At 48.1% G+C, this 22,193-nt stretch overlaps 1 protein-coding gene across 1 annotated transcript in view; it reads right to left on the bottom strand.

Moving 5' to 3' along the window:
• The window catches only part of TBC1D22A (TBC1 domain family member 22A), a 313,594-nt gene that overhangs the window by 158,061 nt on the left and 133,340 nt on the right, over positions 1-22,193 (bottom strand). The window contains exon 8 of the mRNA XM_027108023.1: positions 20,673-20,787. Within this exon, the coding sequence (XP_026963824.1) occupies positions 20,673-20,787 (115 nt within the window). The remainder of the gene's footprint in view (positions 1-20,672; positions 20,788-22,193) is intronic.

The following is a 22,193-nucleotide window of genomic DNA, read 5'->3' as shown; positions in this document are numbered from 1 at the left end:
GGGAAGAGAACCCCAGGCAAAAGGCTCCCAGCTCATGGTCCTTCCGGGGCGCCTGCTCCCTCAGGGAACCGTGCATAACTGCTCACGTGACCGAAACAGTGTGACCTGCCTCTGCACGTGTGTGTGCACAGGCGTGTGTGTGCATGGCCGAGTGTGCATGTGTGTGCATGGGCATGTGTGCACGTGGGTGCGCATGTGTGCATGGGTGTGTGTGCACATGGGTGCGCGTGCACGTGTGTGCAGGTGGGTGTGCGTGTGCATGTCTTGGTGTTGGCCCAGCACGTGGGGCTGACTTTGCGTTAGTAGGCCTGGCTGTGACGCGCCTCCTGGGCTCTCTGCCTCGTGTCTGAGCACCTTTGCGTAGCAGCGTCTGGAGACGACCCTGCTTCCAGGTGGAAAGGCACGGTCTTCCCCGCTCTCACGGGGTCTCTGCGCAGCAGGGATGGGCTCAGTTTAAACAACCATTCTTGTTCCTTCTTGAGAAGCTGCAGCTTCTGCCCCACAGGGACGAAGACCACAGACAGGAGGCACTGCTGCGCCTGAGTCAACGTTTCCCCGACCGAGCGGGGCAGCAGCCACGGACACAGAACAGACTCCGACAAACGGCTATCGGCTAACACGTGACGGGAGTTAGAAATTCACAGCGAGGGGGAAATGAGCAAAGCCTGTGACTGTGACTGTGACCATGGCTGGTGGAGAGGGCCCACCCCAGGGCATGCAGCACGTGGGGAATCGTGAAGGACAGGACCAAGAATGGGGAATCGCAGAGTCGTGACCACATACGAAACCAACGCTCCCAGCAGGTTCCTGAGAGTTCATCAGATACAACTGACCCTGTCTGTCCACGTCCTGCTCTGGAACGGAACTGACCAAAACGGGGAAAAAGTATGGATGCCACCTCACTTGCCAATTTAAGAGCTAAAATGTATGTGAAAATCTTTTCTACTTAAAGAGCTTTCATTCCTTGTTTTCTCTCTGCCACCTAAAATGTTTTATTCGAGGGCAGGCGATTTGCGGTTTTTATTTGCTCAGCTGGGTCAATCTCTCCCGTTTGTCTCTGATGCTCTGGTCCTCCGGCCCAGCAGCCCTCCAAAGGCGTGTTTCCTAGACAACACCACATTTATGCAAGGGTACAAAGAGCAGCATACTTCATTCACGCCTGGCATTAAAAGGCAAGTTTATCAGGTGAGAGCAGGATTCTAAAAGCCCTGGTAATTTTTCCGCATCCCTCCTGAGAAGAAGCAGCTCAATAACCAGGTCCCCCGGTTAGCAACAGAACGGCAGGTAGCAGCCAAGTCACTGGAGAGAAGAGCCAGGCTGCTGCGGGGGGTGGCGGGGGGAAGGGGGGACAGAGGGAGCGGGGAGAGGTCGCACCCGCTAGAGTGGACACAGGAAGAAATCCAGGCCGTGCAACACAACAGTCACACGGGCAAATGGTGAACAACGCACGTGCCTCCCATAGGCCGGGACGGCGGGGGCCTGCAGGAGGCATCTGGGGGCCTGTCTCTGCAGCTTAGCTCTGTCTCTCAGAGCCAGCGGGGCCACGTCCTGCCACCATAAGAGCAGGAGGTGTGATCGCCCTGCAGGCCAGTGACGAGCTCAGAAGGTACCTCCCGACCCGGCCGGCACGCCGAGCCCACGACGTTGGAGGGAGGCCCCGGGCTCGCCCTGGGAGATGTGGTCATGCTGAAAACACTGTGCAGGGCGCTGACCGCGTGGATGAAGCACCTTCGTCCCAGAGTGAGACTGCCTGGGAAATCTCTCAACGCACCAAATGGGGCCCACGTGCCTGTCACCCTGAGGCCCTCCCTGTGCACCTACCGCAGTGGTGGCACCTTTGTCCTGGCATCCAACACCACCCCCTGCTCTCCACCAGGCTTTCTGCTCTCAAGCCCCATCTGCTCTGATCCCAGCGCTGCCCTGCAGATGAGAAGGCAGAGGGTCACCCCAGGCCCGTGGGCCTGAGCGGCAGAGGGAGGGCAACGCCCGGGCCCCTGCGTGTTGAGGACACCACCTCCCCTGCCCCCCACAGGCCACCGACCACACTGCCTCCGTGGGAGAAGCACAGTGTGTCCCGGCTGCTCCCCCTCCAGACAGAGCACGCTCTGCAGGCAAGGACGGGAACGTCGCTGGTGCCAAGCGCGGCCAGAATACAGTGGCGCGGGCAGGTGCCCATCACGTGGGCTGGACCAAGTGGGAGGCCGCTGCGATGCACGAGCTGATGCTGGCCTGCCTGGCAGAGAAATTGAGCTTCAATGCAGCTGCTGGGTCGATTCAACAAAAACACTCCAGCCCCTCATTTTCGGAAGCTGTGTTCACATCTCTAAGGCGCAAGGTAAGAAAGAAGGGTGCATACTAACACAGGGCCACTAACGAGACGGCTCTTCAATGCAGAGAGTTAGAATTACACAGAATGGCAGTGTTGCTTTGACTGTGATAAAGATCATTCCAAAGTACTTTAGGTCACACTTCTATACTGAGCAAAAAAGCAACGTCCAATCCGAAGTGTACAAAACATCACATCAGTCAGAAAGAGGACGCTCACTGCAACCAAGCGTGAGCTGTAGGCGCGTGGATGAGCCATCCGCTCCTCCGTGGCTCAGCTGCCCTTCTGTCCTCTACAGAAGGACGGGGCCCCAAACCCACACGAGGAAGCAGGAGGCAATGTTCATCAGTGAGGAGTCTGCACTGACAGAGGGGACCCCATGAACTCTGTCCCTACACAGGCCCACAGAGGAAGGGACAGAAGCATGAGGACACAGCGCCGGTGGCTGGGGCTTCTGATATCATCCATCTGGCTGCCCCTTTCCCCATACAAGAGAAAAGCCGTCCACACAGCAGAAGACAGCCGGGGGTTGATCCTGGCTCTGACAGTCAGTAGTTTAAAGACCTTGATCAACCTCTTTGTGCCTCAGTTTGCTGACCTGCAAAATGGGATGATAAGAGCATCAACCTCAGGGAGTAGTGATGTAATAATAAGGAAAGTTCTGTGAAAGCTCCTGGTACAAAGGAAGTTGGCTGCAGTGACTGCCACCACCAGCACCACTACCACCATCACCATCACCACCATCACCACCACCATCTTCAACACCATCACCATCACCACCACCATCATCATCACCACCACCACCATCATCACCACCAGCACCACTACCACCATCACCATCACCACCATCACCATCACCACCATCATCATCACCACCATCATCATCACCACCATCATCAACATCACCACTACCACCACCATCTTCACCACCATCACCACCACCACCATCTTCACCATCACCATCACCATCACCACAATCAACATCATCTTTGTCTCTCCAGCAGTAACTGCAGACTGAATATAATAAATTACCATTTATCCCTTCTGAAATTTAAACTATCTAAGAGCTAAGACCATGTCTTACACACCTAGGTATACCAAACACCTTCCACTGTGAGCGATTCTATAAAAAGTCTGTGGAATTGAAAGAAACTGCAAAGAGACCAGAAGATGGGGATTCTATTTTGACCTTTAAGAACCAAAGTCACAACCAACCCACAGATTCTGAAGAGGATCAGTTGCTCAAGCATAAAGTTGCAAAGTTAGAAGAGGTGACTTCTCATTTCAAATGTTTCCTTTAATCTCTCTCAAGCACAAGATGGCAGAAATTGAAATAACCTACTCTCTACAAACTTATATCTCTACCTTATAAGAAAAATCAACCTACACTTTCAGCTTTTGTGAATAAGAAAATAAATCAAATTTTTGCACCCAACTTTCCCTGAGAATACTTTTTCCTGTAAAAAAAATGAAAGTAATAATAATGAAAAGGAAAGTAGCTTCATTTTAAAATTTGAGACCAATTTCAGTCAAGTTATTATAGATTAGAAAACATCAAGTGAAAGAAAGGTTTATTATTTTTTAAAAGCAAGGCATATATAAACTTTAATGCTAGTAAAATAAATTTTAAAGTTCAAAAGATTTCTTAATGAATCCAATCAGCATCAAATATAATCCCACCACATTAAAAATAATAAGCACGGGGCTTCCCTGGTGGCGCAGTGGTTGAGAGTCCGCCTGCCGATGCAGGGGACACGGGTTTGTGCCCCGGTCCGGGAAGATCCCACATGCCACGGAGCGGCCAGGCCTGTGAGCCATGGCCGCTGAGCCTGCACGTCCAGAGCCTGTGCTCCACAACGGGAGAGGCCACAACAGTGAGAGGCCCGCGTACCGCAAAAAATAATAATAATAATAATAAGCACGTGAAAAGACACACAACATTATCAGTCATCAGGGAAATACAAATCAAAACCACAAGTTACCACTTCACACACACTAGGATGGCTAAAATAAAAAAGACACTAACAAGTGTAGACAAGGATGTGGGGAAATCAGAACACTTATGCACTGCTGGTGGGAATGGAAAATGCTGCAGCCCCTTTGGGAAAGAGTCTGTCAGTTCCTCTAAAAGTTAAACATGGAGATACCATATGACCCAGCAATTCTACTCCTAGGTATATAGCCAAGAGAACTGAAAACATGTCCACACAAAAAGACTTGTAAACAAATAATTACAGTGGCATTATTCATAACAGCCAAAAATGGAGGGAAAAAAATCCAAATGTCCACTAGCTGATGAATGGATAAACAGAAGGTGATCTACGCATACAATGAAATACTATTAAGCCTTAAAAGGGAATGAAGTTCTGACATACGCTACAGCTCAGATGTACCTCAAAAACATTATGCAAAGTGAAAGAAGCCAGTCACCAGACGTGTGAGCCTACTTATATGAAATGCTCAGCACAGGCAAATCCAGAGACACAAAGTAGAACACTGGTTGCCGGGGGCACTGGAGGAGCGGGTGATGTGGAATGACTGCCCGTTGGTACAGGGTTTCTTTCTGAGAGATGGAAATGTCCTGGAAGTAGTGTCATGGTTGCACAACTCTGAATACACTAAAAGCCACCGAATTATACCCACTAAAAGAGAGACAGGTACCTGCAGGTGGGCAGAACGTAGGTAGGCAGGCAGGTGGGTGAAGAAATTGATCACTTGACAGGTCAGACAGAAGACACAAGTAGGGATGGGAGAGTTGATTTCTTCTCCCCTTTTCGGTCCTGGCCAGCCAGCAGCACCCTCCCTTATCCTGTACTTACATCCTTGACAGTTGAACATTTAAAGCCGCAGCTACAGACCATTTCATCTTCTGAGCTGGTCTCTGCTCCAGCAGATAAACTGCAAAGTTGTGTCAGGTGGAGGGAAAACACAGTTGCTTTCTGCCCCTGGCGAAAACTGCTGGGGCAGATTCTGTAAAGTGGGCGACGAGGCTCATGAACTACATCACGATGGATGGTGGGGCGGATCAGATGATGGGGGCTGGGGGGAGGCTGGGAGCAGCGCAGGAGCCAAACCAGGAGCGGGCTGCTCCCTTCCGAGCCCGCCCCCATCACTATGGTAACTGCAATCAGCTCTCTCCCCTTCCTAAGGCTCTTGCTGTGACACCCGCGCAAGTCCTCTGGCTCCGGCTCAATGCCCTGTCCCCGCCACCACCGCCACTCAAGCTCACTTCCGTCGGTCCCAGGAGCACAACGCTCTTCCACCCACACTGCCGGGTGGACCGGCCTTTGCGGGCCTCTCTCTGCTTTCACCAGCCAAGCCACGCTAATCTTCATAACGAAATGCATTTCTCTCCTATCTGGCTCTGAAATGAGGTGACCGATGACAGATACTTCATCTCTTCCCCATAATTCACTCACCCTTAAGGAAAAGTTTCATAAGTAATTAAATTGATTTTCCCTGCTATTTGGGACACAGGTTTATTTAAGACAGCAAAGTAATAGAAAGCATGATTTCTCGGCACGGATGCCTTTGGGAGGCTGGCAGGCTAAGTGCTGGAGCAAGACGCACTCCCCTGGAATAACCTCCACAGACAGGGAGCCAAGCGTGCGGCCACCCTTCCTAATAGACGTGTGCTTGTATATATTAGATCCACAGGCACTTCCTGGATTCAAAAAGGCTCTTAAATATTAATGCAGTTTGAATCCTTCTTGAATATCATTCAATTCTTGTTACTGAAGCAAAAACTCAGACGTCTGACGTTAATGGCTTAGCTAAGCAGCTGGAAGAGTGTGGCCACTGTAGCCGTTTCTAACCACCCTCGGAAGAGTCCCTGAAACTTGCCCAAAGAAACAAACAACAGTGGTGAGGCTCGGGGCCTTCAGAAGTCAGTGAGACATCTCTATAAAGAATGGGAAAGGGCTTCCCTGGTGGCGCAGTGGTTGAGAGTCCGCCTGCCGATGCAGGGGACGCAGGTTCGTGCCCCGGTCCGGGAGGATCCCACATGCCGTGGAGCGGCTGGGCCCGTGAGCCATGGCCGCTGAGCCTGCACGTCCGGAGCCTGTGCTCCGCAACGGGAGAGGCCACAACAGTGAGAGGCCTGCGTACCGCAAAAAAAAGAATGGGAAAAACACCTAAAACAAAGGTAAAAGAAAAAAGCACAACAAAAAAGACGGCCCTGTTACTGATGTCTGCTGTGAACAGCACACAGGGCAGCCTGCATTCCAATCACCTCTTGCAGACACACCTGCTTTCAGCATTTCTCCATTTATATCCAAGTTCGGTCCACAAACATCTCCCCTTTTTGGCAAAGGGGGGATGGTCCACATTCTTGTCACGAAATCTTACGTGATGAAGTCCTTCCTGTTGAAGGACTAGGTGGATGAGAAACCACATTTCCTTCATGTCCTTAGAGCTACATCGTTCAGTCACTGATGCCTGAGTTTGAGAAAATTCATCTAAGACACCTTCGGCTGAAGACTCACAGTCTGCGATTCTGCTTAGACGATCAGTTTCGCCGTCATCATTAGCATCTAAAGAGCTGCCCTGCATCCCTCTGCGTGCATCTCCTAGTTCGTCTAATAATGAGGAAATGCCTTCCTCTGCCGATTTTCCTCTCCTTATCATTACGGGTGTAAAAAAATAAAAAAACCTAATTCTCTACTATATTCAATAAAAGCTTTTAAAAGAAAAGACTACAAAAATGTCTCCGGACTCTTTTTATACCTTCTTAAAAGATAACACAATCATTTGGGAAACACAATAAGAAAACTGAAGGATCACACAGAACGGATGGTTTATTTCTCAGTGACATTAGCCTTCTAGATGATTCCATCTTCCCATTCTTCCATCCTCTTATTATTTTAGTCCTTTTTTTTTTTTTTTTTTTTGTGCGGTACGCGGGCCTCTCACAGTTGTAGCCTCTCCCGTTGCGGAGCAACAGGTTCCGGACGCGCAGGCTCAGCGGCCATGGCTCACGGGCACAGCCGCTCCGCAGCATGTGGGATCTTCCCGGACCGGGGCACGAACCCGTGTCCCCTGCATCGGCAGGCGGACTCTCAACCACTGCGCCACCAGGGAAGCCCTAGTCCTTTTTTTTAACTGTAGTTAGGAATAATTGATGAGTAACAATAAAATAATACCTGGGATGACACAATAGCAAAATACTTTAAGACACAGAAAAAAAGTAAGATCATTATGATCTGACAATATATCTTAGATTTATAAAGAGGTCCAATGGACCTACATAGCAGCTGCAAGACAGAATGGGATTTTATTCTATTTTTCAAAACGAAGTAGATTTTCTCCTTGCTCTTTGAAGAATGGAATAAAAATCATCAACCCATACACATAGTCTGAAATACTCAAACAGGAAACTCAAAAACTAAAATTGGGTCGAATGGTCCTTGAGGGTTCAGAGGTTCACGCCGTTCCTCAAAACCAAGGACAACACAGGACACTCCAGCAGCCTGAACAACGCCCCTCATCCTCCTGGTGCGTCCCTCGAAGAGCCCTATCTGTCCCCGACCAGGAAGACCCCATGCTATGCTCGTGAGGGGTCAAACATTCATCCTGAGAACGGTTTTTCACTTCCGGTATCTGACAGGTCTAGCTAATCGGTCTGTGAGGAACGTCTGTCAGTCTGCTTTTTGGTCAGTAACGTTTTCACTTGGAGCTTAAAGCTGACGGTTCTTCAGGCCCAGTCAGAGGGGCTGGTGAGCACAGTCTTTGTCGGTCAGTTAGCGCTCAAGGCTACCTTCTGCCCCGCTGGCTTGTGTCCACGCCCACAAGAGGTCCGGGATCCAGGCCTGCTTCACACTCTGTTCTTCACCCAGGGACGCTTGACTGAGCCTGAGTGGCTGACCAACAGAACCTCGTCCAGACCCGACGGGAAGAGCCATAATCACCGTGAGTCCGTCTCATGCTCTGCCCGACTGGTGTCCACACCTCCGCCTGGCAGTGGAGGTCACCAGACGGGACCCAAAAGCCTGGCCTGGCCGCAGGCCATGGAAGAGCCATCCTCAGCAAGACTTCAAGCTGTCTGTGCAGGACTCGTGAAAGCCCCCGACCAGGGAGGCCGAGCAGGGCTGTGCCGCCCCCTGAGCCCGCCACAGCCACCTGACCGCCGGCAGCAGCTGCCCCGACGTCACCTGTGCTCGCCGCGCGAGGGACCCAGGGCTGGAATCGGGCCTGACTCGTGCTTCTTTGGAGAAAATGGTCGTGGAAAGAATGTCACTTGTTAGACTTGGCGATGGACACGAACAGCTCAGAGAGAGGAGCAGATAGGTGGTTGATTGGTCTTAGGCAGAAAATAAAGATTTCTGGAGGGAGGACGTGCAGGTAGCTGGAAACAATGGCCGCCACCAAACCACTCGTCTCCCAATATTTCCTCTCAAAACAATACAGAACCACCAAAAGGGAAAAATAAAACTACGCGGACACCATGGCCTCTCAGCTTGAAAACAAAGGCTGCCCACGCCTCAAAGTCACTGTCAGTGAAAAAGAGATCTCACCCCATCCTGGCTCACAACCTCTCCTCCCCCCACCTCCGGGGGGCTTTAGGATGTGGGGGGCAGGGAGGGGGCCACGGAAAGTGAAGGACAACCCCAGCAGGTGGGGGTCTCACCGATGCTGTCCGCCATCTGGGCTGCACGGACAGAACCCAACACAGAGAACAACCCCCTCTTTAAGAAGCTGTGACTCTCCACCAGTAGCTCTTGTAACACGCAGTACTACAGGAGGAATAAGCATGTGGCCTGTGTGTAAAGACGTATGTGTGTGTATGGATTTGTTAAATTAATATTAACAAAATAAAATTTGATCTGAAAAGGGTTTCTGTGATTTAACAACAACCTCTGATAAAAGGGAAACCTTTAAAGATGCTGAAAAACAAAGAGACAGGAATTGGTACGTGTATGTAAGAAACATTCTGCAAATTCCTGATTCTAACACAGTGAGATATAAAAATTCTAGAAGAAAGCTAAAGTTTGTGGGGAGAAAGGATGAGTGAGAGTCTTCAAATGTAAATGCAAAGCCTTCCATTCAGCCCACACCCCTCTGCAGGACTTTAATTATCACGTAGGGATTCTGAGTCCAGGCCCAGGAAATAGGGTCCACGACTTTGTGAAACACTACGCAAAGTGTGGGGCAGGGGTCTCTCTGGGCAGAGCACCCAGGGCCGCAGGCTCTGAGCACAGGCTCAGCCTCCGAGTTGCCCTTCACACGACTCGGGTGAAGTCAGGCGTTTCCGAAGGCCCTGGGCTGAACCGCTGAAGCTTCTGGATGTCAGATCATGTGGCATTTTACATTAGGAGGGTAAAGAGGGAAAGGATCCCACTGATGTATTTGTTAGCTTTGTCCTGTTAGCCAGAGCCAGGACCGCTTCAGCAATGACTGCAATTTAAAACAAGAAATGAAGAGAAACCATTTAAAAGAAAGGAAATAAATCAGGAAACAACAAACAACAGCCGTGACACTGCACTCCAGTGGAGAGGAAGCAGAACTTGTCCTCTGACGAAAGGCCTTTAAAGGCTGCACAAAGGGCCCCAATTAGGGAGGATAAAACTCTACCACCTCGGCCTCGGGACTCATATCCGAACGTAAGAAAGCACTTCGGCACGTGTCAGTAAGAAAAGCTACAAATTGGGGAGATTAATCCTTGACTTAACTACCAGCAGCAAAAGCACAAACGCACATGACCAAGGAACTCATGGCTGGCCGCGAGCAGAGCCAGGCTGCCGGCAGCTTCGGAGGTATCCGCGGGGCAGGGCTGCCCGCCTGGCTGTTCAGATAAAGCAGAGACACCGATTCCAGACCCGAAACGCCAGGGCCTCAGCAAGTTACTTAGCTTCTCCACGCCGCCTTTTTCCTAAACTCAAAGCAGTAACGCCGACCCTAGAAGGCTGTCGTTAGAATGAAAAGAAATGCACAGTGAAGTTAATTAAACTGTGAACTTAGCTCAGGGGAATCAGGGAAGGGGTCGGGGAGAACCCCTTCTCTACCCCACAACCCTATGACACTCCAGCTAGACAGCGGCTGTCACTTCAAGGAAGGGGAGCCACCACCTAAGTACCAGGAGGAACAAGACGATTAGCTCATGGATCGGGGGCCTCGGAGCCCCAGGTCCTAAGAGACTAACCCGCTCACCAGCGCACCAGCCCAGAGCAATTGCTCCTTAAACGTTGGGGACTGTCACCTAACACATGAAAGGCTGCACCTAAGCCATCACTTTTGGCAACGGAGGAAAAGACTGTAGACCCCCGGGGTCTGATTGGAGAGTGAGGTGAGGACACAGTGGGATCCAACTGATGGAAAGCAAGGTCCCAGAAAAAGGCCCACAGGCCACAGAGAGGACTGGCCACCTTGTGGGTGGCTGATGACTGTACAGGCTTTGCTTTGTCGTTCATAAGAGACACCAGCGGGGCTTCCCTGGTGGCGCAGTGGTTGAGAATCTGCCTGCTAATGCAGGGGACACGGGTTCGAGCCCTGGTCTGGGAGGATCCCACATGCCGCGGATCAACTGGGCCCATGGGCCGCAGCTGCTGAGCCTGCGCGTCTGGAGCCTGTGCTCCGCAACAAGAGAGGCCGCAATAGTGAGAGGCCCGCGCACCACGATGAAGAGTGGCCCCCGCTTGCCACAGCTAGAGAAAGCCCTCGCACAGAAACGAAGACCATAACTAAATTAAGAAAACTCCTATCCCAACATCTTCTAAAAAAAAAAAAGAGAGAGAGAGACACCAGCACCTTCCTCAGCTGGTGGAAGTGTAGCAGAGACCGGCTGATGCCAACGCGTGTTCCGCACGTGCACGCGCTGCATTTCCACAAAACTGCCCCAACTGAGTCCACCTCCACCTCGCTCCAGATGGGCCAGCGTGAGCCTCAGGGACTGGGGACAAACGATCCTGTGTGTAACGTCCCCCAGAGTGGCTGCTGGTCACACACCTGCTTCTGCCACACTAGCGCACACAGGGCATAAGGCCTGCAGCCGCCAGGCTCCACTACAGTGTTGTTTCCCTACACACACACACACACACACGTGTACACACACACACACACACACGCACACACGCACGCACCCTTGTCTATTCCAGGTTCCTAATTAGGCCTGCTGAACACAGCTCCTGCAGGTTGAAAACTCAAACGTCAATGCTGGAGAGTGTCCTACTTGCTCCTGGCCCTTCAGCTAACTCCCTAAGTCCCTTAACATCGTGGAGCCCTGGCCCACACCGAAACAGCCTCACGGGCAAACACTGACGTATCTACAAACAAGTGATGTGCACATATAAGCACACAGACGCACACGTAGGTCCTGTCTCCAGCCAGGAGCTACCAATAACGTCCGGAACACCCCAAAGACAGAGCAAGATGGCAACCCCTGACGCGGCTGCAGAGCAGACATTCAAACATCTTTCTGGTCCACAACCTGGCAAACGTTATCAAGACTTAAAAATGCCCAACCGTTGAGTCGGTAATGGCTCTTCTAAGAGTACATGTCAAGAAGACACTCCAAAATGCAATCAGGAATTTACTTACTGAGATACTATGTGTACTATCCGTGACACTGAAAATGCAGAAACCAGGCAAACGTGCATCAACAGAAAACAGCCAAATTATATCACCACACTGCAGGCTACGGGCCGGAATGCTTGCGTTCCCCCCAAATTTAAATGCTGAAACCCTAGCCCCAAAGAGGACAGTGTTAGGAGGTGGGGCCTTTGGGAGGTCCTTTGGTCATGAGGGCGCAGCCCTCACGAATGGGACTAGTGTTCTTACAAAAGGAACCCCCAAGAGCTCCCGCGCCCCTCCCACCCCGCGAGGACACAGTGAGAAGACGCCGGCTGTGCACCAGGCAGAGAGGCGCCCCAGGATGCAGCCATGCCGGCCCCCGATCACAGACGTCCAGCCTCCAGAACCGCGAGAAACAAACTTCGCTGCTTGTGAGCTACCCCGTCTGTGGAACTTCGTACAGCAGCCCACATGGACGAAGACAGGACCTCTACTTTCTTTACGACAGCTTTACTGAGATACACCTTACACACCACACAATCCAGCCAGTGAAAGTGGCTTTGAGTATATTCACTAAGCTGTGCACAATCACTACAACCTGATTTGAGGACATTTCGTCCCTCCTAATAGAAACCTGCGCCCAGCGCGTCAACCCCATCCCCCCGATTCTGCTCCCAAGCCACAAGCCACCGCTTGGCTATGCTCTGTCTCTACAAATTCGCCATTCTGGACCTTTCATACGGACGGAATCACACAGCACGTGGCCTCTTGTGGCTGGCTTCTTTTGCTGAGCATGACGTTTTCAAGGGCCATCCGTGTTACAGCGTGTCTCGGTCCTCCGGTTCCCTTTCATTGCTGAAAGCTACTTCATTGTACAGGTAGATCATCCTTTACTTACACCTTCATCAGCTGATGAACACTTGGGCTGGGGTTTGGGTTTCACTGGCTGAAAGGAGCAGCGCCCCCGTGCGCGCCTGGCAGGCTTTTGCCGGTAACTCGAGGTTTAACCCTTTGCTGAGATGCCACACACTGTTGATCAAAGTTGCTCGGCTAGTGTGATGCCCCCAGCAACACATGAGGTTTCTAATTTCTCCACATCCTTGCCAACTTCTCTTACTGTTCCTCTTTTTGATTTCAGCCATCCTAGGGGGTGTGAGGTGGTATCTCATTGTGACTGGTTTGCATTCCCTAAGGATTAATGATGTCAAGCATCTTTTCATGCTTATTGGCCATTTGTCTTATCTTCTTTGGAGAAACGTCTATTCAAATGCTTTGTCCGTTTCTAAAAATTAGACTATCTTATTGAGTTATGAGAGTTCTTTATATATAATGGCTATGTCTCTTAGCAGGCAGATGATTTGCTAATATTTTCCCCCATTCTGCAGAGGTCTTTCCCCTTTCTTGAGACTCTACAGCACAAAGTTTCCATTTCCATGTAGTCCGGTTCACCTATTTCTTTCTTTTGTCATTTTTGCTTTTGGTGTCATATCTAAGAAACCGTGGCCTAACCCAAGGCCGTGAAGCTTTACTCCTATGCTTTCTTATTAGAGTCCTATAGTTTTAGCTCTTACATATAGGTCCATGATTCATTTTATTTTTGTGTATGGTGAGAGGCAGGGATGGAACTTCATTTTTTTGCATGTTGATATCTAGTTGTCCCAGCACCATATGTTGAAAAAGGCCATTTCCCCATTGGGCTGTCTTGGCGTCACTGTCAAAGAGCAACTGACTGTAAATATGAAGGTTTATTTCTAGACTCTCAGTTCTGTTCCATCGATCTACATGTGCATCCATAAGCCAGAATGACACTTTCTTGATTACTGTAGTTTGGTAGTAAGTTTTGATATCAGGACGTGTGAATCCTCCAACTTTGTTCTGTTTCAAGACTCTTTTGGCTATTCTGTGTCTCTTAAATTTTCATAGGAATTTAAAGATAAACGTGTCAATTTCGGCTACAGTTCTGACAGGGATTGCACCGACTCTTTAGATCAATTTGGGGAGGACTGCCACCTTTATACTATTAAGTCTCCCAATCCACGACATGGGGTGTCTTTCCGTTTATTTAGATCTTCTTTAATATCTTTCCACAATGTTTTCTAGTTTTCAGAGTAAATACTGTACTTCTTTTTGCTAAATTTAGATCATTTTATTCATTTTGACACTACTGTAAATGGAACTGTTTTCATAATTTCATTTTTGGATTGTACACTGCAAATGTATAGACACATAACTGGTGTTTCTACCTTGACCTTCTATCCCACAACCTTGGTGAACTCATTTGTTGGCTTTCATAATTTTTTAGTAGATTTCTTTGGATTTTCTATATACAGATCATGTCACCTGCAAAGGGAGGTAGTTTACTTCTTCATTTCCATTCTCAATGTCTTTTGCTTCATTTTCTTGCCTAACTGCCCAGGTTAGAACCAGTACAAGGTTGAACAGAAGTGCAGTGCACACGCATCCTTGTCTTGCTGCTAATCATAAGGGGAAAGCATTCAGTCTTTCCCATTAAGCATGACGTTAATTGTGGGTGTTTCATGGACGCTCTTTACTAGAGAGGAGGTTCTTCTATTCCCAGTTTGTTGAGTGTTTTTATCGTGAAAGCGTGTTGGATTTTGTCAAAAAGCTTTTTCTGTGTCAATCATTCTGAGATGATTACGATGTTTTGTCTTTCAATCTGTTAGTATAGTGTATTACACTGACTGATTTTTTCCTATGTTGAACCAACCTTGAATTCCTGAGATAAATCCCATTTGTTCTTTTACTATGCTACTACATTCAGTTTCTTAGCATTTCGTTGAGGAGTGTTACGTCTATCTTCATAAGGAATACTAGTCTCTGGCTTTCTTTCCTTGTGATATCTTTGTCTCCCATTTTGGTATCAGGATAACACTGGCCTCATTGAATGCACTGAAAATCGTTTCCTCTCTTCTATTTTTGGAAGAGCTTGTGAAGGAGCGGTGTTAATTCTTTGTTAAATGTGGGGAGAATTCACCAGTGAAGTCACATGATCCTCGGCTTTCCTTTGTTGGAATTTTTTAAATTACTAATTTAATCTCCTACATACATTGTTCTTGTATATATCCATGTAGATATTGACAAACAAATGTACATATTATATTATACTATATTATACTGTATTATATTAGATTATATTGAGAGAGAGAAACTTATTTTAAGGAACAGGCTCACACAATAATGGGGAATGGCAAGTCTGAAACTTGTAGGACAGGCCAGCAGGCTGGAAGCTCAGGCAGGATTTCTATGTCTTAACAAGAATTTCTTCTACTTCAGGAAATCTCAGTCTTTGCTCTTAAGGCCTTCAGCTGATTAGATAAGGTCCACCCATATTAGGCAGGGTAATCTGCTTTATTCAAAGACTACTAATTTAAATGTTAATCACATCCAGAATATACCTTCACAGCAGTATCTACACTGGTGTTTGACCAAATAAGTAGGCGCCACAGCCTAGTCGAATTCATACAAAATTAACCATCACAGTCAGTTTTGGTCATTTGTGCCTTTCTAGGAACATCTCCTTTTCGTCCACATGCTCGAATTTGGAGAGCTGCTCACAGCATTTCCTTAGTGCTGTTTATCTCTAAAAGCACTCATAACTTTAGTCATTTGAGCCTTCTCCCCTTTTCTCCTAGGTCAGGCTAGCTGAAGGCTTGCCAACACTTTGTTGATATTTTTGAGGAACCAACACTGGTTTTATTGATTTTTCTCCACTGTTTTGTATCCTCTACCTCATTTACTTTGTTCTAGTCTTTATTTCCTTCCTTCTGCTTGTTTTGGCTTTAACTTGCTCTTCTTTTTCTAGTTTCTGAAATTGAAATCTCAAGTTAATGACCTGAGACGTCCTTTTTTAATATAAGTATCTCTTGGAGCACTGCTGTAGCTGCATGCCGTAAGTTTGGTATGTTGTGTTTTCATTTTCATTCATCTCAAAGTAATTTTCATTCATCTCAAAGTAATTTTCCTTGTGATATCTTCTCTGACACATTGCTTCTTTTTTTTTAATCTTTTTTTTTTTAATTTATTTTTGGCTGTGTTGGGTCTTTGTTGCTGCGTGTGGGCTTTCTCTAGTTGCGGCGAGCGGGAGCTACTCTTCATTGTGGTGAGCGGGCTTCTCATTGCAGTGGCTTCTCTTGTTGTGGAGCACAGGCTCTAGGTGCGCGGGCTTCAGTAGTTGTGGCACGTGGGCTCAGTAGTTGTGGCTCATGGGCTCTAGAGTGCAGGCTCAGTAGTTGTGGCACACTGGCTTAGTTGCTCTGCAGCATGTGGGATCTTCCCGGACCAGGGTTCGAACCCGTGTCCCCTGCACTGGCAGGTGGATTCTTAACCACTGAGCGACCAGGGAAGTCCCCACATTGCTTCTTTATGGTTGTGTTCTAAAATCTCCACGTATTTGTCAAATTCTTCAAATTTCCTTCTGTTACTGATATCTAATTTAATGTCTGTGTGGTCAGAGAACACAATTTATATGACTTCCACCCTTTCAACTGTACTGGAGCTTGTTCTATGGTCTAGCATATTGTCTGTCCTGGAGAATGTTTCGTGTGCACTTGAGAAGAATGTGATCCTGCTGTGATGGGTGCACTGCTCTGTACATGTCTGTTAGGTCTAGGGGTTTCCAGGTGCTTAGTTTTCTTTCTTTCTTGTTGATCTTCTGTCTAGTTTTCCTACCCATTATTGAAAGGAGTGTGTCACTATGTTTTAAAAAGACGTTTTTTGAGTGCTTAATGACTTTGGGAAATGTTTAGTAGATATTAAACAAAAAGCAATACTAGAATGTGCATGCATAATATAACTGCTGCAGTGTAAAAGCATATTGACAAAAGACCAGAAGGAAATTAATAAAACGTGCCAATGACGGCTTCTGGGACAAGGAGCTATATACTGTTAATGAGTTTTCCAATTTTTCAATAAGTCCATTATTTTGACCATCATCAAGATGTTTTTAAGTAGAAAATCTGACTACATACACGTCACGGGCTCTGCAAGCATACAGCCCGCTCCTGTCATTTCAGGGGCTGCCGGACAGCAGCCCCACCCTCTGGTTCTGACCCACTGGCGTTGCCAGGGCCCTCTGCTCTCCACTCCCCCCACATGGAACAGAACTGCCACAGGAAGCCTCCTGTATGCAAATGCGCTTGTTTCTGTCTTTAAAATGTTTCTGAGACGAGCTGTGGACCCCAAAAGTACATTAGGTGGGAGGAACACCAAAGGAAGCCAGGTAAGGATGCATTTAAAAGCAGCCTTGGTTCAGGTAACACATGGAAAAAACAAAGTGCAATGAGGGAAAACTTAAACGCAAACAAGGAAAATTAAAACAACTGTTTCTAAAATTGTAACTTATCAATGAGAAATGAGCAACAGATCTTCTCTCCCTGTCACTCGAAGCCCAATTCATACTGACAGTGGAAAAGGCAAAAGAATGGCGGCGCCACTGGCATTCAGCTGACAGCAAACTCCCAGCATCACTTCTGCTCTGTGTCCCGACTGGTTGGCATCACTTCTCCTCTGCGCCCCTTGCCAACCACACACCAAATCCAATTCCAGCGCGTCCCAATCTCCAGGAACCACGTGCTAAAATGTCTTCTCTGGGCAAAATTAACCTGTTTAAAAACAACCTGTGCTTTTGAGATTCTGATTTACAAACAGGAACATAAAAATAAATACCCGTGGGGCTTCCCTGGTGGCGCAGTGGTTGAGGGTCCGCCTGCCGATGCAGGGGACTCGGGTTCGTGCCCCGGTCCGGGAGGATCCCACATGCCACGGAGCGGCTGGGCCCGTGAGCCATGGCCGCTGAGCCTGCGCGTCCGGAGCCTGTGCTCCGCAGCCTGTGCTCCGCAACGGGAGAGGCCACAGTAGTGAGAGGCCCGTGTACCTCAAAACAAATAATAATAAATAAATAAATAAATAAATAATTACCCGTAATGTTCATAAGCAAATACAGTTTATGCCAGTCACTTTCTGTATTAGCTTTCAAGAGTAATTTATTTTACAAGAAAATGACATATAAAATCAAATTTATAGAGCTTACACATGCTGATAATGAAAATCAATTGTAAAATACTCATCTTCCAAAATTCGTCACCGGCATTCATCCCATGCGCCCAACCCTCATTCAGTCCGTCCGAAGAGCTGGTCCAAAGTGCCAGAGTAGTTTCTAAGTCTAAGTAGCACAGAGGATGGGGAGGGGGTGCTTCTCCGTTTTTCGCTGTGCTGAAATTACTTGGTTCAAGTAAAAGATGTCTCTACTTAAACTGTGGGACTCAAGGTGACCGAATAATGGCTCTTAATCTTAAATCACATTTAACATTGCTCAAAGGAACACGGCAGTCCCTGTTTGAAAAACACAGGCTTTACTTAAAACTTGCGCCACGCCTGGGGGGAAGAAAACTAAAAAAATCCAACGACAGGAGAATGGTTTCATGAATTATGCTACATTATCTCAACAGAATATTATGTGCAGGAGGTGGAAATGATCTTTACAAAGATTTCTTAATAATATAGGGATGAGCTTATGTTACAAGGTTAAATGAGGAAAAGGCATGAAACGATTTTATACATAATGTGCTTTGAACTACATAAATACAACACACGGCGAAAAGACTCAGGAGCTCTGCCCAAACGGCTGTCCTCCCCGGGCGCTGCCGCGGGCCCGCGCCCCGTCTCCAGGTCGGCCTGATGGGGACACACAGGCACAGACACCAGCGAGGGATGACCAGCGAGCAGCCGTCGGGGGCCCCAATGCAAAGGGTGGTGGGAAACGCGGCCGGCTCAAGGCTAGGGTGGGCCCTCCTTCCTTCCAGCACAAACCAAGACATCAGGACCCCCGGGCTCAGCGGAGCTTAGAGAGAAAGAAACTGGACCCAACCCTGCGCTTCCCAGCCGGGAGCCGCACCTCGCCACATGGAGCCCTCCTCCGCCTCCTCCGCCTCCAAGCCTCCGAGCACACGGCACCCTCCCAGAGTGACACTCAGCTCCTGGGCTCCCCCCGCTGGCCTCAGCACCGCTTGCATGGCCATCTTCTCCCACCTCCGCCTCTGGACAGTCCGCACACCGTGACCCCACCTCCAGGGTCCCAAGAGCTCTCCTGACCTCCGTCCCCAGCCATCCCTTGGGGGGGACAGGCACCTCCAGGGCCCACCCAAGACCATGGGCTCCATCCCGAGGTTGGTTGGGGATTTGTTCCACACTTACTTGGAGAGGCTGTGGCTGGCGTGGTGCACATGCATGTGTCTGTGTGTGCCCGAGCGTGCATGCACGTGTGTGTGCACCAAACTTGCATTTTGAAGACACTGTGTCCCAGGAGGAGACCTGGGCTGCTGGCAGCCCCAGGAGGCCAGTCGGGCCGCTGCACGTGTGTGTGTGCGTGCGTGCGGGAGTGTGCGGTGAGGGCTGCGGAAGGCAAGGGGAGTCTCTTTGAGTCTCTAACCGAAGGCACCACTTGAACACAGATTCTCTTTCCTCCAGCTTTTCTCTCTTCCAGACAATTAACATCACGGTCATGTCCCTTCGTCCTAGCTTGCTGATCATTCAGACAAACGCACAATGGATCGCTTGGGCCTTACAACGTAAGTTGCTGCTAGACTCATTAAGGCAAACTTATTTACCACGTTAATTAAATGGTCTATTTAACACGGAATATCAGTTCTCTAATCACATCTCAGTTGAACTTCTTCTTTCAATTAACAGCTCTGAAGTCTACTGACAGAGGTCCTGCTGTTCTAGGATCATTAAGAACATTTTCATTATCTGTCAGATGAGAGAGGGAGAAGAAGAGAGGCAGGAGCGCTCTCAGGAGTGACCTGTCCCTGCTGAAGAGAGGTGGGGGGAGCAGCCCGTGCTCGCTGGTTGCTTAGCAATGAAGAGACTCCCATGAAATCGTCATGCTGGGAGAGGGGTGGCCACAAAATGGACCAAGTGGGTACATTCTCATCCTCAGAGGATCACATCTGCCCCGGAGTCAACCTCACGCTCCAGATTATAACAACGATGGAATCGAAGCTGACCAGAAACTGAAATGGCTAAAACACAAGCGAAAAAACCAACGAACACCAAGGCAGGAAGGTTCGCATGAAGACAAAGTAGTATCAGTTTTTAAAAAAAATGCTACAACTAAAGAGTAAACCCCTCCCGTGGCATTTAGATTTTATCCATAGATGAATTAAAAAGCAGATCCTGCACATGTGTTATCAGAATTGTTTTTAAACTTGAAATATAAACCAGGTGAAGGTATATTACAGTTGGCTGCTGCAACATAAATGGAAGAAAAAATATGCACTACTCACAGAGAAACAGCACAACCCAACCTAAATGCCCATTAAACCAATTATTTTGCATGTAATTAATATTTCCATAAAATTAAATGCTACTAGTATATCAGAAGCAGAAAGGTGATGAACTGCTGCACAAATGCAATTAAAGAAGATTCGGTTTTTAGCTTGTAAGCAAAGCATTCAACTAATATTCTGCCACCTTAACCTTACCCATTTCAATCCAAACCATTAAAGCCAGTGCTCTGATGACCGTTAGCACAAAACTACACTCCCCATATACACTGCATTTCTTCTCATATATTAGTAAAAGGAAGATATTGATAATAATAACTGCATCTTAATGTCTTCAGTAGTTGGGCGTGTGGATTTAAAGACTTTTTTAAAGCTGGCATCAATGAGAAAACTACTATTCTCTAATATCAGTTGTCATTAATAAAAGTAAAACTAATAGCAATTTTCAGTACTGGTATAATTATGCATAGCAACGTCGTAAGGCCACTGAAGTCCATGTTTAATGTTTGTGAGAAGAAAACGTCATGATATGGTCTTACCTATGTATTCGCAGATGAAGACTACAAAGAAAGGGGTGACGAGGTCATTTATCCCCTGAACGTATCCACTGGCAGGGTGACGTATGGCCCATATAAACAATATCCTTTCAAAAATCTGAAAGAAAATTGAATAGCTGGTGAAGCAAAAAGTGAACGCATCAGAAACTTTTAAATGTACACATTCTTAAAATATATACTATCCATACTTTTCGATCTCTAATACGAAAATACCAATGGGTTTCATTTTTTTGCAAAATTCGTTATCTTAATTTTTTATAGACTCACAAGCAATATGGAGTACGTCACCAACCCCTGGGCTCAGTCCCACCCCACGAGCTGGCTCCAGAGGATGCTCTCTGCTCCTCCAAGCCCCTTGGGTAACCACGGCATGTGGCTGCCCTGGACTTGGCCAGCCAGCACAGGCGCACCCAGCCCATCAGCGAAGGAGACAGGGATGGAGGGACAGAGGGGTGGATGGGCAGGGGGTGGACGCATGCATGAATGGGCACACGGATGGACGGAAGGGTGCATGGGACGGAGGGAGGGAGGGAGGGAATGGATGGATGGATGCTCTAAATTTCCCACATGTGATTTCTTTTTATTGAGGTATCATTGACATATAACAGTACGTTAGTGTCAGGTGTACAACATATGGTTCAATATCTATAAATACTCTATTGGGAAATGGCCACCATAGTAAGTCTAGTTAACATCCATCACCGTACACACGTTATACATTTTTTTTCTTGTGATGAGGACTTTTAAGATTTAGTTTCTTAGCAACTTTCGAAGACAGGATGCAATATCATTAACTGTACTCTCCGAGCTGTACATTACAGCCCTAAGACTTTTTGTTTCATTCTGACCCCGTTCACCCATGTCACACACACACCCCAACCCTCACCTCTGGCAACCACCAATCTGTTCTCTGCATCTCTGAGCTTGGTTGGTTTTTATAATGGATTTTCTTTCAGATTATTTCCCACGATATTGAATAGCTCATTATGAGATACTGAATACAGCTGCCTGTGCTATACAGCAAATCCTTGTTGCTTGTCTGCTTTACGTATAGTAGTCTGTACCTCTTAATCCCATACTCCTAATTTATCCCTCCCCCTCCCTTCCCCTTTGGTAACCATAGGTTTGTTTTCTATGTCTGTGAGTCTGTTTTGTTTATGCATTCACGTGTATTACTTCTTGGACTCCACACGTCAGTGACATGACAGACGTCCTCTTAAACCCCCAGAGACCAATCAGCATCCGGAGGCCAGCGTCTTCCATCACCCCTGCCCCCGCCAGCCGTCCGACAACCCGGGGGCCGCCTCTCTCCCGACCGCTACAACACTCACTCTCGCCACCCTCTCCTCCACCTTCCTTCAGGAGAGGGATCTCGCCAGGCGCAACACAGCGCCCTCAGCCACGCGCACGCACACACACCACGCGCACATGGCTTAAAGAGCGTCGCCGGCTCCACCACACACACACACACACACACACACACACACACACACACACACACAC

The sequence above is a fragment of the Aethalodelphis obliquidens genome, unplaced genomic scaffold, assembly GCF_003676395.1.
Source record: "Aethalodelphis obliquidens isolate GAN/ISIS:26980383/991018 unplaced genomic scaffold, ASM367639v1 scaffold8, whole genome shotgun sequence".
Lineage (NCBI taxonomy): Eukaryota > Metazoa > Chordata > Mammalia > Artiodactyla > Delphinidae > Aethalodelphis > Aethalodelphis obliquidens.
This window is presented reverse-complemented; position numbering and strand designations above follow the sequence as displayed.